Genomic DNA, 13,480 nt, shown 5'->3' on the forward strand with positions numbered 1-13,480 from the left:
TGGCGAAAAAATATCGGCCCTAAAATGCCTAATGTGATTCGGAGACGTCTGAATTCACAGAGCATAATTAAGTCCCATGGGCAAACCACTTGATCAAATCACCGGACAAATTACACCGGACAAAGTGAAAAGCCGATAACGAGGCATAATCCAGCAAAATAGCTCCGGGCAAAAGTCATAATAAACACAGATAAAGGAATAAAGGAAATCAATAAGAAAAATGTGCATTCCATATATGTGAGGTTTTTTACACCTGAAATTCCTACGAAGATAAAAACAAAAAACAAGCCAAAAATGCAAAGTCAAAATAAAGGCTAAGTTCAGGCCCTGATCTATCCGGTGCAGCTGGAACCAGAACGCTTGATACGTCTCAGCCTCGAATCCTCAGACCGGTATCAAGGGCTCTCTTGGCTTCCTCCTCGGTCTTTTTGGCTTCAAGTATCAAGGCCGGAAGGTCCCTAAAACCTTGTTGAGCTTGCTTGAGGGTGGTCCTCCGGGACTTCCACCGCTCATACTCCACTGCATTTGTGGTATGAGCCTCGGCAGCTTCCATATTCTTAAGGGCTTCCGCCAGATCGGCCTCAGCCTGGGCCAATTTGTCAACCAATTCAGATCGCTCGACATCGAAATTCTTTTAACTTGAGTAGCCAACTCGAGCTCGGCCTTCAGGGGGTCATTGGCCTCGGCTGTCTCCTCGAACTTGGTCTTGAGCTCGTCGCATATCCGGGCCCTATCCTCGGCTTTCTGCATGAATACCCTCAACTTGTCCTTGTACTCAGCATTCTCGGACTCAAGCAATCGATGCCTCTCGGCCATGTTCACGGCGTCAGTCTTGGCCGAGTCAAGCTCTCCCCGAAGTCGAGATATAGTAGCCTTGAGTTCACCAAGCTTTGAGGAGAAACGAGCATTATTTTGGCTAAGGCCGACCTTGTCCGCTTCAAGGAACCGGTTTTTTTCGACCATCCCGGCCAGCTCATCCTTTAACTGAAGGTTTTCGGCCTTCGTCACTTCGAGCTCGGGTCGAAGATTGGAAAGGGCAGCTGCTCGGTTCAACTCATCCTCCTTCACTTGCAAAAGATGCTGGAACTTCTCCGTTTCCCGACCCTGGGCGTCCAGCTGGCCTTTAAGGTCGTCAACCTCTTGCTGGGCACGGATGAAGGCCTCATTAACGAGCACCACGCTCTGTGAAAGAAATAAGACGTTAAAAACTTGGAAAATAAGAAGGAAAAATTCACATCAAGTTGGGGAAAGATAGGCTGATAAGCTTACTCGGTTGCCGCGTGCATGCCCTCGTTAATAAGACTCTGCCAGGGGATCCCGGTCATCTTTCGCTTATCCGAATCCGAGACAAGGGGCCTCAGGTAGCTTGCAACTCCCACAGGACGTGATAAAAATTGCAGTCCTCGGGGACGGTGATCACGGCCGATCTTGTCCTTCTAGGTTCGACACTCGGGGCCGGGAAGATACGCACAAGGCTATCTCTTGCACCGGTATCGGTGGACCGGCTAGCTGCTCTCGTGACTCGAGGGATAGGGAGATGTCCAAAACCGGTAGTTTCCCCAGTAGCAGGAGGAGTATCCGAGAACATATCATCAAAGTTATCCGACCCTCGGCCGGAGTGGGGTCCGGAACAAACACCCGCATTCCCGGGCAGTGTGTTCGATGTCGAACAAAGACCAAGAAATTTCTAGAAGGTGCATGCCTCGCTCGTCGGGTTGTCCCCGCAGAAGTGAATCGGTATCCAGCGAGCCTTGCCGGGAATCGGCTCACCCTCCGTTCGACCTCTAGCTTGGTGCATTTTTAGACCTTCCGTCCTTGCGGGGGGTCTCCTCGACGAAGCATCACCTGAAATGTCAACATATTCAATTGACCTGTATGAGTCAGTAAAGAATTTCTTCTCCATCTGTACAAAGGTACGGAGCCGACGGTCCTTCCAAGGCTGAAGGAAATGGCAGAATGATGGTATCCTCCTCCGGAATAGAGTCAACGGAGGGAGTTACACCGACCCTCCGAACAATGAAATCGGGCTCTGTTTCATCTCTTAGAGTCCGAATGACGTTTCTTGCCCTCTTTTTCGGTTTCTGCCCTTTGTCCGAGGGTTTTCTCCGCTTGGCAGCCGCAATGATGCGGGATGTACTCGCTGAATCAAATTCAAGAGCCGGTGCAGTTGGCTCGACTGCTGGCTCTGGTCTGGGCTCTACCGAACCCTTGGGTAAACTTGAATATCGAAGAGGTTATGAAAAAGGGGAAAGAAAAAGGTAGAAAATGCGATAAATTCCGACCTAAGCGTAGTATTACCGTGGTTTTGAGCGACCCATCGGCCACGCGACAGGAGACCCCATGTCTGCGCTTCATGTGTGTGTTGGCTAAGAAGAGCGCCAACCCATTCATTGATGTTCCGGACAGCCAGAGGTATCCATGCCACGGCTGGTATAAAGAAGGAGACAAATAGTGTTAATACAAAAGGGCAAACGTTTGATAAAGCGTTCAAGGGTAACTGTTAAAAGAATTGAGAAACTTACGATTATCATTCCACCTCTCTGGAAAGGGCATATATTTGGCCGGAATAATCTCCGCGGTCCTCACCCGGATGTAGCGCTCTAGCCAACCTCGGTCTCTGTCTTCATCCATCTTCGAAAAGATTGGGTTCCGGCTTCGCTTGGCGAGCTTTATCACACCCCCTCGGAACAACCTCGGGGAATATAATCGGATGAAGTGAGCCATCGTAAACTCCTTCTTCAAGTTGTTGAACAACAGCCAGAGGCAGGCAACGGTCCTCCAGACTATCGGACCAATCTGGGCCAAGGTTACATTATATGTCTGGCACATATCTAAAATAACCGGGTCGATTGGCGGGTCGATCTTGAGTGTAAAATGATAGGTGTAAACGTACAGAAAGCCCTCCCGATGGTCGGTGATCGATTCGTCGGGTCCGGGGGCAAACACTTGCACCGGACGGTTATCCCATCCACAATCAGCCCGGACTTGATCAAGTTTGTCCTCGGTAATGGAGATGGATACCGCCTTACATCAAACCCTCTATCATCAACCGGGGAAGGCTTCTCAACTTCAAACTCCTTGTTATAGTTGGGTTTGGACGGTACAATGTCCAAAGCGGTGGGCTCAACGGCGGTTTTTCCCTTGGGTTGTGAAGTTGGTTCGGTTCCTTGAGAAGAAACCGAGGGAACATCCTGGGAGGTGGTTTCGGTGTTGACAGACATTTGAATGAGATGATGAAAAAGGAGATTCGGTGAACTCGATAAGGAAGAAGGAACAAGTTGCAAAAAATAATAAGAGTGAAGGAGCAGGTGAGAGGAAATTTCAAAACGGTAAAGTGAAAGAAGAAGCAAAGTGGCACTTTCAGTCAAAAGAACAGCAGTAGAGAAGGTGACAAAGTTGGTCTTTTTTATGATCAAAACAAATAGGAAGAGGGATGATCACAATCAAAGAAGAAAAATTGGAGAGAAAAACGATCGAGTGAGAGTGAAAGAAGTTGAAGAAGAGGAAGTGAAAATAGTAAAATGAGGGGGTTAGAGGCCTTATATAGGCATGGGAACCGAGACAGTTACAGATCCCAGCCAACCGGGGGATGCCATGTGTCCCATAATTAATGAGACGTGATTTGAAACGACGTGCGTTACGGCGGTTACCAAAGTCGGCCGTTCGGGATGAGACACGTGGCTGATGGTAGAGGGACGTGACACAACTGTTCCCGCCAAAATGAAAAGATAAGAACGAGCATATAGAACCACCGGTTTCGTGACTCATCCACTTCCCGATACTCCAGTAAAACTTCGGTCCGAAAAGTGTGGGGACTATTTGTATACGGTAAAAATCGGATTAATGCTAGACCGCGAGACCGGGATCATGGAAGAAACAAGCACGAGCGTAAAGGCTTTCTTTCAGACCGGGGTTATTGCATCGGAAGTAGTTGATCAGAAGAAAGCGAAGGAAAATCGTTTGGTCCAATTTATCCGGAGCAAACTCCTCATCACAGCCAGTCCGATTTCTCCATGGCCGAGTTGATCGTGGCCATTAGTCCGGTTTCTCTATGGTCGAGTTGATCATGGCCGTTAGTCCAGTTTTCCATGGTCGAGTTGATCGTGGCTGTTAGTCCGGTTTGGTTAGTTACGAAATGCCACGCGTCAAGACCATTCTGCCACACTGTGCTGCCAACCGTACGGGTGTCAGACCGTACGACCCAATCTTATCCTTTTTGGGTTTTCTTTTATTCTGGTGCTTTGTGTTGTAGGCAAGGCCCATAAGGCAAAACTATAAATAGGGGGAATTTCCCTACTTTTAAGGGTTAGCTTCTTGGAATCCAGAGCATTATAATAGCGAATCAAAATATTATTTCGTCCGAATCTGTGGAGTTATTGTTTGAGCTTACTTTTCTAGTGTTACTATACTTATTCGTCCATAGCAACCTACATAACATTTATATCCAAGTTATTAACGCATATATTTATATCCTCAAACCATAGTGCACGAATCCATCTATATATATATATATTTCATCAAAAATCAAAATAGATTAAAGTTTTCCACATATCCTATACCTCATCTACAAATTCAATTGATTACCTAAATTCGGGGTAAACACACTCACTGTTCATTTGTGATAAATGAGTGCGGACTCAATTGAATGAACGTAACCTAGTATCCAAAAAAAAAAAAAATATTCAGTGTAATCCGACAAGTGGGGTTTGGAAAGGGTAGAGTAGAGTGCTCTGACCTTACTTTTACCTTGAGAGATTGAGAGGTTATTTCGGATAGACCTTCGATGGTTAAACAAAAAAAAATTATCTTGTGTGTGTTAGTGTGCATGTGTGTGTAGAGTGAGTCCGGAACCAAAATGACCCCAAAAAAAAATCTTTTGAACGAAAATACCTCAACAAAATAATGGTTACAGAAGTACCTTTAGTGCAGTATTTTACTGCGCTAAAGCACTTAACCGTGATGGACCCGTTAAGTGCTTTAGCGCAGTAAAACAATGTTTTCTCTCCCCTATAGCGCAGTAAAATGCTGCGCTATATCACCCAAAATAAAAGCCCATCGGGTTCCACCACTGGTCCCTCCAGTGGCAAAAAATAATTTCAAAAAGGCCATTGGAGGCTATTTCAAGGTGGTCCCCACATCAAAATACGTCGTTTTCTATTAATTTTCGTCGGGAAAGTTTAGATTTTCGGTATATTCAAGTCAAGGAGCAAGATTCTAAGCTCGAATTGTGAGAAAAAGCAGCGTACAAGTCGATTAACACAACTCTATAAAAAATCTTCGATTAAGGTTTTCTACTATGAACTTTTGTTATTAATTTATTATATACATTATATTGTACGCATGTTTAACATTTAATCGTCGTTAATTTCCACAAAAAAAAGTCGAATTTCATTTTTTTTTTTGGTTTGATCGGAGCCACTGCCCTTTTTTTTGGCAAATTCATTAATTGTTAAATGTGTATGAATTGTTAATTTTTTAAATGTTTATGAATTGTTAAGTTGTTACATGTTTATGAGTTGTTAATTTGTTAATTGTTTTTGAATTGTTAATTTTTTATGAATTGTTAATTGTTACTGAATTATTATTTTGTTAATTGATTATTTGTTAAATATTGATTATGAATTAATTAGTTGTTAAATATTGGTTATGAATTGAAAGAAGTAGATTGGTAATGAATTATTATTTTGTTAACACTTTGTTTGGATGATTGTTATGTATTGTTTCATAATGTATCGTATTGTGTTGTACTGTATCGGACCAAATCAGCCGTTACATAAAATAGGACCTTTCGTCGTTACATAACAATGGATTTAACGATACGATACAATAAAATTAAAGTAACAATCAAAGCAAGCATTGTATTTAAACTAATAACACAATATAATACAATAGGTAGCAACCATCCAAACAAGTTGTAAATGATTATGAATTGTTAATCTATTTTATTTTAAAAGCATGAATATATATGTTAAATAAAAAAGATTATCTAAAAAAGAATAGTTAAAGTTCTTCTTTTCATAAATACATAAGTTAACAATAAAAATGTAAAGTTTATAGGAAAATATGTGGTCGACGAATATACTCTTTTAGTCTAATTTTATCATAGTTGTGTTGGCTATTTGGTCAACTAAAAATATATCACATATTCAAAATAGAGTTCTAAACAAATATTACTGCTGAATTTCGATTCTCAAACTAATTAACTTAAAAATCTTTGCCATCACATAATTCAAAACTAATTAATTTAAAAGTCTTTGCCATCACATATGTGTCCTTCCTATCACATATTAAATTTACTGCACATTTAATATGACGAAAGTTATGTTGAAAATAATTATTTTTATTCCAATATTTGGTTGGAGAGTGAAAATAATTTTTGGAAAAGACTATCTAATAAATATTTAATTAGTTAATATAATTTATCTTTCATTTCAAGAATAATGACTAATTTAGTTTGTACAGACCGGATTCTTTCATGGATCCGAATGTTCCCCCCGGGCCCGATGATCACCCGAGGCCTGATGATCACCCGGGGCCCGATGATCACCCGGGGCCCGTTGATAGATCAGTATTGTCTTTGCAAGGCAATCATATGTCAGAGTTATTATGTGCTGGTACTATAGGGATATCAACTAGGCTCCGTCCCCGTAGGCTGCAGAGAGCGTGGACTCTTTTACGCGAGGGCCCCTGTCACACCCTAACCTTATTAGGGTGTGATGGGCACCCGACCCTTACTTAGGGCCGAGCGAACCCTCAGACTCTTACCGCATACAAAATCACGCCAAACTTTTTAAATCAAATAAGATAAGATACATAGCAAGATTTTTCAGCAATCTCTTTTCTCGTAGTCTTTAAATCGAACAAATTTATAAATTATACAAAATTTCATTACATAACACAGACCGACATATCAGCTGATGGAGCTGCATACAGACTGACAACCAATACCCACGACGTTGTCTGCAAAGTCTCTAACATCCATCCAGAAGACATATCATACAAACTCTGACTCGGCGTCACTCCAGGAGCAAATGGAGCTGCCAATCCAACCGGAGCATCTTTCTATAATGGTCGCTAATCATGCGGGAGTACCGCGCGGCATGAAACGCAGCCCGAAGAACGAGGGGTCGCACGGAAAATGTACCGAGTATGTAAGACACGAGATACGTAACGTGGAATCATAGCCAAACAAAAGTGGAAACTCCAGAACCAGTAAGACTGTGAAAAGTCATCAATACGTTTTCTTTGCGTAACGTAGAGAGAGAGATATCAAATCATAATTCGTATACATATACATATACATACTTATGCACATAACGTGTCCCGGCCCTTTAGTGAGGGACTCGGTGAATAAGGTCAGGCATATCGGTATCACGTACCCTTCTATACATATAACGTGTCCCGGCCCTGCTGTGAGGGACTCGGTAATGGAATCACATATATCAACACCACGTATAGCATATGCATATAACGTGTCCCGGCCCTTTTTTACGGGACTCGGTGGATAGAATCATGTATAGCAAAATCATATGTCACATCAAATGTCATGCATGTATGTAACGTGTCCCGGCCCGCCAGTGAGGGATTCGGTGGATAACATGTCCCGGCCTTTCGTCAAGGGACTCGGTAAAGGGGATCCGGTCTGGATCTGGTGCCATCATCATATACGTGTCCCGGCCCTCTACTGGTGGGTCTCGGTGAACAATGCAGTGGAGTACGCACGAGAACCTGTCCTGGCCCGGGCTCAGTGAATAGGCATACCAAAACTTGCACGAACAGAGTAGTGCGAAACCATATGCATACAAATCGAGACTCAGTACATATACACACTTACCGTCATCCGAAGACTCAATAGAATAATCGTATGTACTGTCGTCTGACAACCAAAACATCAGAGTTTACCGAAGATATTCCTATCAGAATGTTCATAGCAAATTATTCATAACAGATTACTCATATCATAATTCTTATCTCAGAGTACATACCGAGATCGAACACTCTTGTCGAATACTTTTAACAGAACACTTATATCAGAACATCCATATCAGGATGCTTTTATCCCAATACTTATGTCAAAATACTTGTATAAAAATACTTATGTCAAAGTACTTATCTCATAATACTTATAGTAGAGTACTTTTATCAACACACTTATATCAGATTATTCATAACAGATATCTTATATCAAGTTGCATACTCACATCAGAATATCCACATCAAAGTGCTTATATCGAAATACTTATATTAAAATATTCCTATCAGTATACTTATACCCAAATGCTTATACTAAAATGCTCAAATCAGAATGTTCATATCTGGATACTTATATCTGAATTGGAAGTACTCATATCGGATTACTTGTACCGGAATATTTATGTCAGAATAGTCGAATCAATGTACTCATATCGGAATTTCTAAATGCTTGTATTAGAGGATGCATATGGATCTTAACGAACTTGAAACCACAGCCAAAGGTTCCCTTTAATCATCGTGTAAAAATAAGTCAATTAGGACAATAGGATAGGAATCGAGAATAGTGGGCCCACCTCAAGCCAACGGAGGTGGTGTACACAAATTACACACATTAAGCTTTAAAGAATCATTTATGGAAGTTTTAGTGAAATCCGGTTCGCGTTGGGCAAGTCGTGGGGGCTTGGGCGTTTATTTCAACAAAGCATGACAAACTTGATTCAATTCTATTGAATGGAAAAAGGTCAAATTCAAGCTCGGGTTGCTAAGAACAGAGTTGTCCCCGAAGCTCGTTTTCAAACTTATTAGGTCTAAGGCATGCCAAAAGAAGGAAGAGTGAAGCCTTACATACCTTTTCCGCTCCTTACGCTACTCCAAATTCAAATTCCAAGCGCTCCAAAATCTACAAATGGTCATGTTTACCAAACATTGATTAGAGCCTTTAGAAATTGAATCTTAAAGTATCAATTGTCTACGAAATTTGGGAAGCATTTCCCCATAAATGCGCCATCCCCGAGAATTCAACTCGGCCAAAAACACAACAACGGCAAATCCGAGAATTTAACTCGGCCACAATATCAACAATCGATTCAAAACGCATGCTAGTATTGGCAACTTCGTTCTAAAATTTTCACGGCATCTCTATTTTATTCAATTCACATTGTTCATACATTCAAATGCTAATCCAAGATCATGCAACATCATCCGAACGTATTTCACTCAATCCACAACTATTCAAATTTTTCCACCAATACATACTTCACCCGAAATCCCCACAAGTGCAACAAAACCTCGACAACACCAAGATCACATTGGCTTCAAATCAGCCCGTAACCATTCCAAAGATCAATTTAAATCATCGAATTCTCATTTTCGTCATAGAATACATGTCAACCATAATCAAAGCATTACATAGAAGTTTATTCATTTTTCTACACAAGATATATACCACACGGCCAAGCTCCAACATCTACAACTTCAACTAACATCATCACACTTTCATTATCAACATAGAATTCACAACAACAACAATTAAAACACTACATAAAATCATTGAATCATTGGTCCTACAATCACCCATGCACACGGCCACACCCCTATGTCCATATTTCCATGAATTTCATTCACTTCTACACACCACAACATTCACAAGCCATGCATAACACATAAAAGGGCATGAATTCTTACCTTTGCTCTTCAACTTCTCCACTTGACTAGAATGCGGAAACGACGAAACGGATGACTTATCTTCCAAAACAATTATACCACGTTGTAGAGGACCCTTGAATTAGTGGGAACACCATAAAAAAAATTTTTAGGGACAAGATTTCCCATGGTCAAATTCTCATGGGGTTGGCCGAATGGCTCCCCTTTGTTTTCCCTTCTTCTTTTGTTTTGCTTTCTTGAATTTTCTAGATGAAAATAATGCATAGCCCCTTATTTATTTAATGGTCTTGATTTAATTCAAGACATGGGCTTGGGCCATAGTAGATGGCCGGCCATCCCATGTTTGGGCCTTTTGTTTTCTTATTTTTTTTTTAGCCCAATTTGTTGACTAACAATTTGTAATTTCATGAAACAAATTTCTTTCAAAATTCCACTTTTACCCTTAGCCTCCCTCGATGTTTCCGCGTCAATATTTTCGTGAACAACTTATGTATTTAATAAGTTCAAAGTATGGTCTTGTCTCTAACTTGTCACAATTATTTCGAATTTTCCGAAGGTGCAAAATACGGGATATAACAGCCCCCCATACCCTCGCATCTTAGAGATATTGTTTCGGGCAGCGTCTATAGTTGCGTGTCCGTTGGTCGGGTACAGCATGATTGAACACTCATTACGGCCATGGTGGAGCGATGGAGGCCGGAGACACATACCTTCCATCTTCGCACTGGTGAGACCACGATTACACTTCAGGATGTGGAGGTCCTCTTTGGATTGCGGGTAGATGGAGAGCCACTATACACTCGGTACGAGCCTCCTCCTGGTCGGACATGGGTGACAGAGTTGACTAGGCTCACCCACTTCGTGCCTGATGCCGCGGCCCAGATATCGGGACAGAGTCGGGTTCAACTGAGTGCACTTTGCACTTATTTGGAGGGTCTGGATCTGGTTATGGACAACACTCAGCAGGACGATGTTGATCATCATTCCCGTTTGTACCTGCTTATTATATTCGGGGGCATCTTGTTCCCGAACTCATCGAGTGCCTTTGTTAGTTTACGTTATTTGGTTTTCTTGGAGCATCCGGAATCGCTTTGGGAGACTACAACTTGGCGGTCTTTGTTTTGGCGTATCTTTACGGATGCCTATGCCGAGTGTCTATTGGTCTTTGTCGAGAGATGTGTGTGGATTTTGCTCTTCTCTCCGTAATATTTTAAGTGTGCGTTCCTTTAATGTAAACAAACCTCTTGAAACAACGACTAACAAATCGTATTTTCTAATATCGCTTGCAGTTATGGGCGTGGGAGAGGATGCTGCCTTTTCAGCCCGTACCTAGGCATCACCTCGAGATTGACATGCCTTATGCGAGGAGGTGGATAGTGGGTTTTGACCGGTATGTGGATACGCACCACAGTATTCTTCCATTCTGGGACCAGCTTGATCACATGACAGACGATGCGGTAAAACTATTTAACTTTACATTATTAATTTAATTAAACGTCTTTTCTACTTGGTGATCACTAATTTGTATTTATATGTTATGCAGCTATTTATATGGATGCCGTACGCTGCTATATTGGATGGTTTGCCGGCCTTTTGCAGGGCAGGTCAGGGGGTTTGGAGGTCGCGGTGTCCATTGATACACCTGGACATCATAGAGGACCACATGCCCGAGCGTGTCTTACGACAGTTTGGGCATACACAGGGTATACCCCCTCACGTCCGTCATGAGCTCCGACACTACTAGCGGGATGATCGGGCTGCCGTTGATAATGATTTTCTGGCTTTCATGGCTATCCAGCTCTACTGTTGGGAGAACAAGTTTGACACTTTAGCGGTGGTCGGCCATTTGACTCCCATTGAGGATTACATGCGCTGGTATCATCAGATCACACGCCGATTGATCGGCAACCCAGCTTTGCATCCCGCTAGGGATGTAGGATACTCAGCACTCGCGGGGCAGTACGAGACATTGGTAAGTTTATCGTATTTAGATTTATTTAATTGCATTAATTGTTACGTTTTAAAAAATAACTTTTTTTTGTACTGTTGAACACAAATGCAGCTGGTGGTCGTACAACGATTACGCATGTTGGGGTTAGAGCATATGCCTTACCTTGGGCTTGCGGGGCTTGCGTCGAAGATGGTACGGATACCCAAGGATGGTATCCGACAGGCAGGAGAGATTAGGCGCATGGAGGAGCCTGTTCCAGAGGCTGAGTATCAGCCAGCGCCAGGAGGAGGACCGAGTGCTCCCAGAGGAGGAGGCCGTATTGGCAGAGGACGTCGTGCGCGTATGACCTGGTGGTGGAGGACACCATCTGGTAGATGAGGCAGATGAGGCCGATCCCATTCTAGAGGACGTTCCCGATCTAGTCCATCCGCAGCCGTTCCAGGCCGGTGGCAGCTCACCTGGGGACTCACCTACGTTTACGCCGGCGCTCCTACTTGCTAAGATACCTGGGTCTTCATCACAGCCGAGCCAGAATGCATACATGGAGGAGCGTGATAACGTCGATTGGGCGGCGTTACGCGCTTTATTAGCTGATGAGCGGCCTGTGAGGAATTTAGAGAGAGCCAGGATTCTTGACTTCGATGAGTTTTTGATCCCGGTTAGTATTTAAAATACTTATTTGTTCATTTAAATTACTTATTTTAAATATATATGTTACTCATTATTTAGTAATATTTTATATTTTAGGATTCGGCGCCAGCGGGTCCAGCAGAGCCACCTACTCAGGCGTTTTCTCATGGGCCTGCCGAGCCAACGGTGTCTTCCCATGTGACTGTCGAGCCACATGTAAGCTTTTTATTAAAATTAGTTTTATTCAATATAAGGTTAATATTTAAAATACATATTTGATTATTTAAAGTACTTATTTTAAATATGTATTTTACTTATTATTTCATTTTTTTTTTTCATATTTTAGGATTCGACGCCAGTGGGTCCACAGGAGCGACCCATTCAGGAGCCTTCTCATCAGCCTGCCAAGGCAGAGGTGTCTTCTCATGAGACTACTGAGGCGCAGGTAAGATTTTTACTTAAAATTAATTTTAGTCAATATAAGGTAAATATTTATTTAATTTTTATAACCTTTATTTGGACTCCGAACAGCATCTCATCCAGAAGACTATCTCATATTCTGCACCAAACCCGTCTCAGGAGCCTACAGACCCATCTCAGGAGCCTACTTAGGCGCCTGTTGATACACAGGTTTGATTATTCAACAAACGTTAATGTATTCAATACAAATAAGAAATGGTACTAATTATTATATACTTTAAGGTTCATCCTTCGACGCCTGCGATGGCGACTCCCAACGAGGAAGAGGTCGAGTTTCTAGACCTAGGTCAGCATGAGGTTCTGCCCGTGCTAGCGGGATCAGATTCCAAGAAGAAGCACATTCTAGTCAAGGGCGCACGGGCCAGGGGAAGAGGAGATGATCATGACTTGGAGCGCCCGGTTATTAAGAAGAAAAAGGGCGATGGAGACGATGGCGAGGGTGGTGGGGATGGTATGAGCCTTAGGCCTAAGGATAGTCTCTCTGTGCATACCACATGTGGGACCCATCCACGATAGTGTATATTCATTAGTGTTGTACAGTTTATCTTAAATATTATATATTTTTTGCATATCTATTTATATTTATAAATATTATCTTAGTCTTTATTATTGTTTATAGTTTCACATCCTAAATTGATAATTAAAAAAAAAGTGACACATTCGAAATAAAGTTAAGCATTAATTTGAAAATAACACGAAACCCTAAAAGATAAATAACGTAAAGCTAATGACTACAAGTCTTCAAACAAAAAAGGACTTCGAGCACTTTTCAACCACTAAAAG

The 13,480-nt window shown here is 42.1% G+C and overlaps 2 protein-coding genes across 2 annotated transcripts; one reads left to right on the top strand and one right to left on the bottom strand.

Moving 5' to 3' along the window:
- Window positions 1-370: 370 nt before the first annotated feature.
- LOC132066534 (uncharacterized) lies at window positions 371-3,221 on the bottom strand. The gene is made up of 4 exons (XM_059459836.1): window positions 3,022-3,221; window positions 2,007-2,217; window positions 640-1,182; window positions 371-586 (listed from the first exon to the last, which is right to left on the bottom strand). Exons 1-4 carry the CDS (start codon window positions 3,219-3,221, stop codon window positions 371-373), a joined length of 1,170 nt encoding a protein of 389 aa, XP_059315819.1.
- A 7,641-nt stretch (window positions 3,222-10,862) lies between these two features.
- On the top strand, window positions 10,863-12,829 carry LOC132066535 (uncharacterized). Its single transcript, XM_059459837.1, has 6 exons — window positions 10,863-11,608; window positions 11,699-11,903; window positions 11,947-12,245; window positions 12,335-12,433; window positions 12,564-12,662; window positions 12,749-12,829. The coding sequence occupies exons 1-6, from the start codon at window positions 11,423-11,425 to the stop codon at window positions 12,827-12,829; spliced, it is 969 nt and encodes a 322-aa protein (XP_059315820.1). The 5' UTR covers window positions 10,863-11,422.
- The last annotated feature ends 651 nt before the right edge of the window (window positions 12,830-13,480 follow it).

The sequence above is a fragment of the Lycium ferocissimum genome, chromosome 8 (assembly GCF_029784015.1).
Source record: "Lycium ferocissimum isolate CSIRO_LF1 chromosome 8, AGI_CSIRO_Lferr_CH_V1, whole genome shotgun sequence".
Taxonomy (NCBI): domain Eukaryota; kingdom Viridiplantae; phylum Streptophyta; class Magnoliopsida; order Solanales; family Solanaceae; genus Lycium; species Lycium ferocissimum.

Excerpts from the sequence above, each read along its gene's own strand:
- LOC132066534 (XM_059459836.1), bottom strand. The coding sequence starts at position 3,221 with ATGTCTGTCAACACCGAAACCACCTCCCAGGATGTTCCCTCGGTTTCT. Across the intron at positions 2,218-3,021 it reads AGAGGGTTTGATGTAAGGCG|TTTACCCAAGGGTTCGGTAG; the intron begins GTATCCATCTCC and ends TCGATATTCAAG. Across the intron at positions 1,183-2,006 it reads CCGATTTCATTGTTCGGAGG|AGCGTGGTGCTCGTTAATGA; the intron begins GTCGGTGTAACT and ends TTTCTTTCACAG.
- LOC132066535 (XM_059459837.1), top strand. The coding sequence starts at position 11,423 with ATGGCTATCCAGCTCTACTGTTGGGAGAACAAGTTTGACACTTTAGCG. Across the intron at positions 12,246-12,334 it reads TCGATGAGTTTTTGATCCCG|GATTCGGCGCCAGCGGGTCC; the intron begins GTTAGTATTTAA and ends TTTATATTTTAG. Across the intron at positions 12,663-12,748 it reads ATGAGACTACTGAGGCGCAG|CATCTCATCCAGAAGACTAT; the intron begins GTAAGATTTTTA and ends GACTCCGAACAG.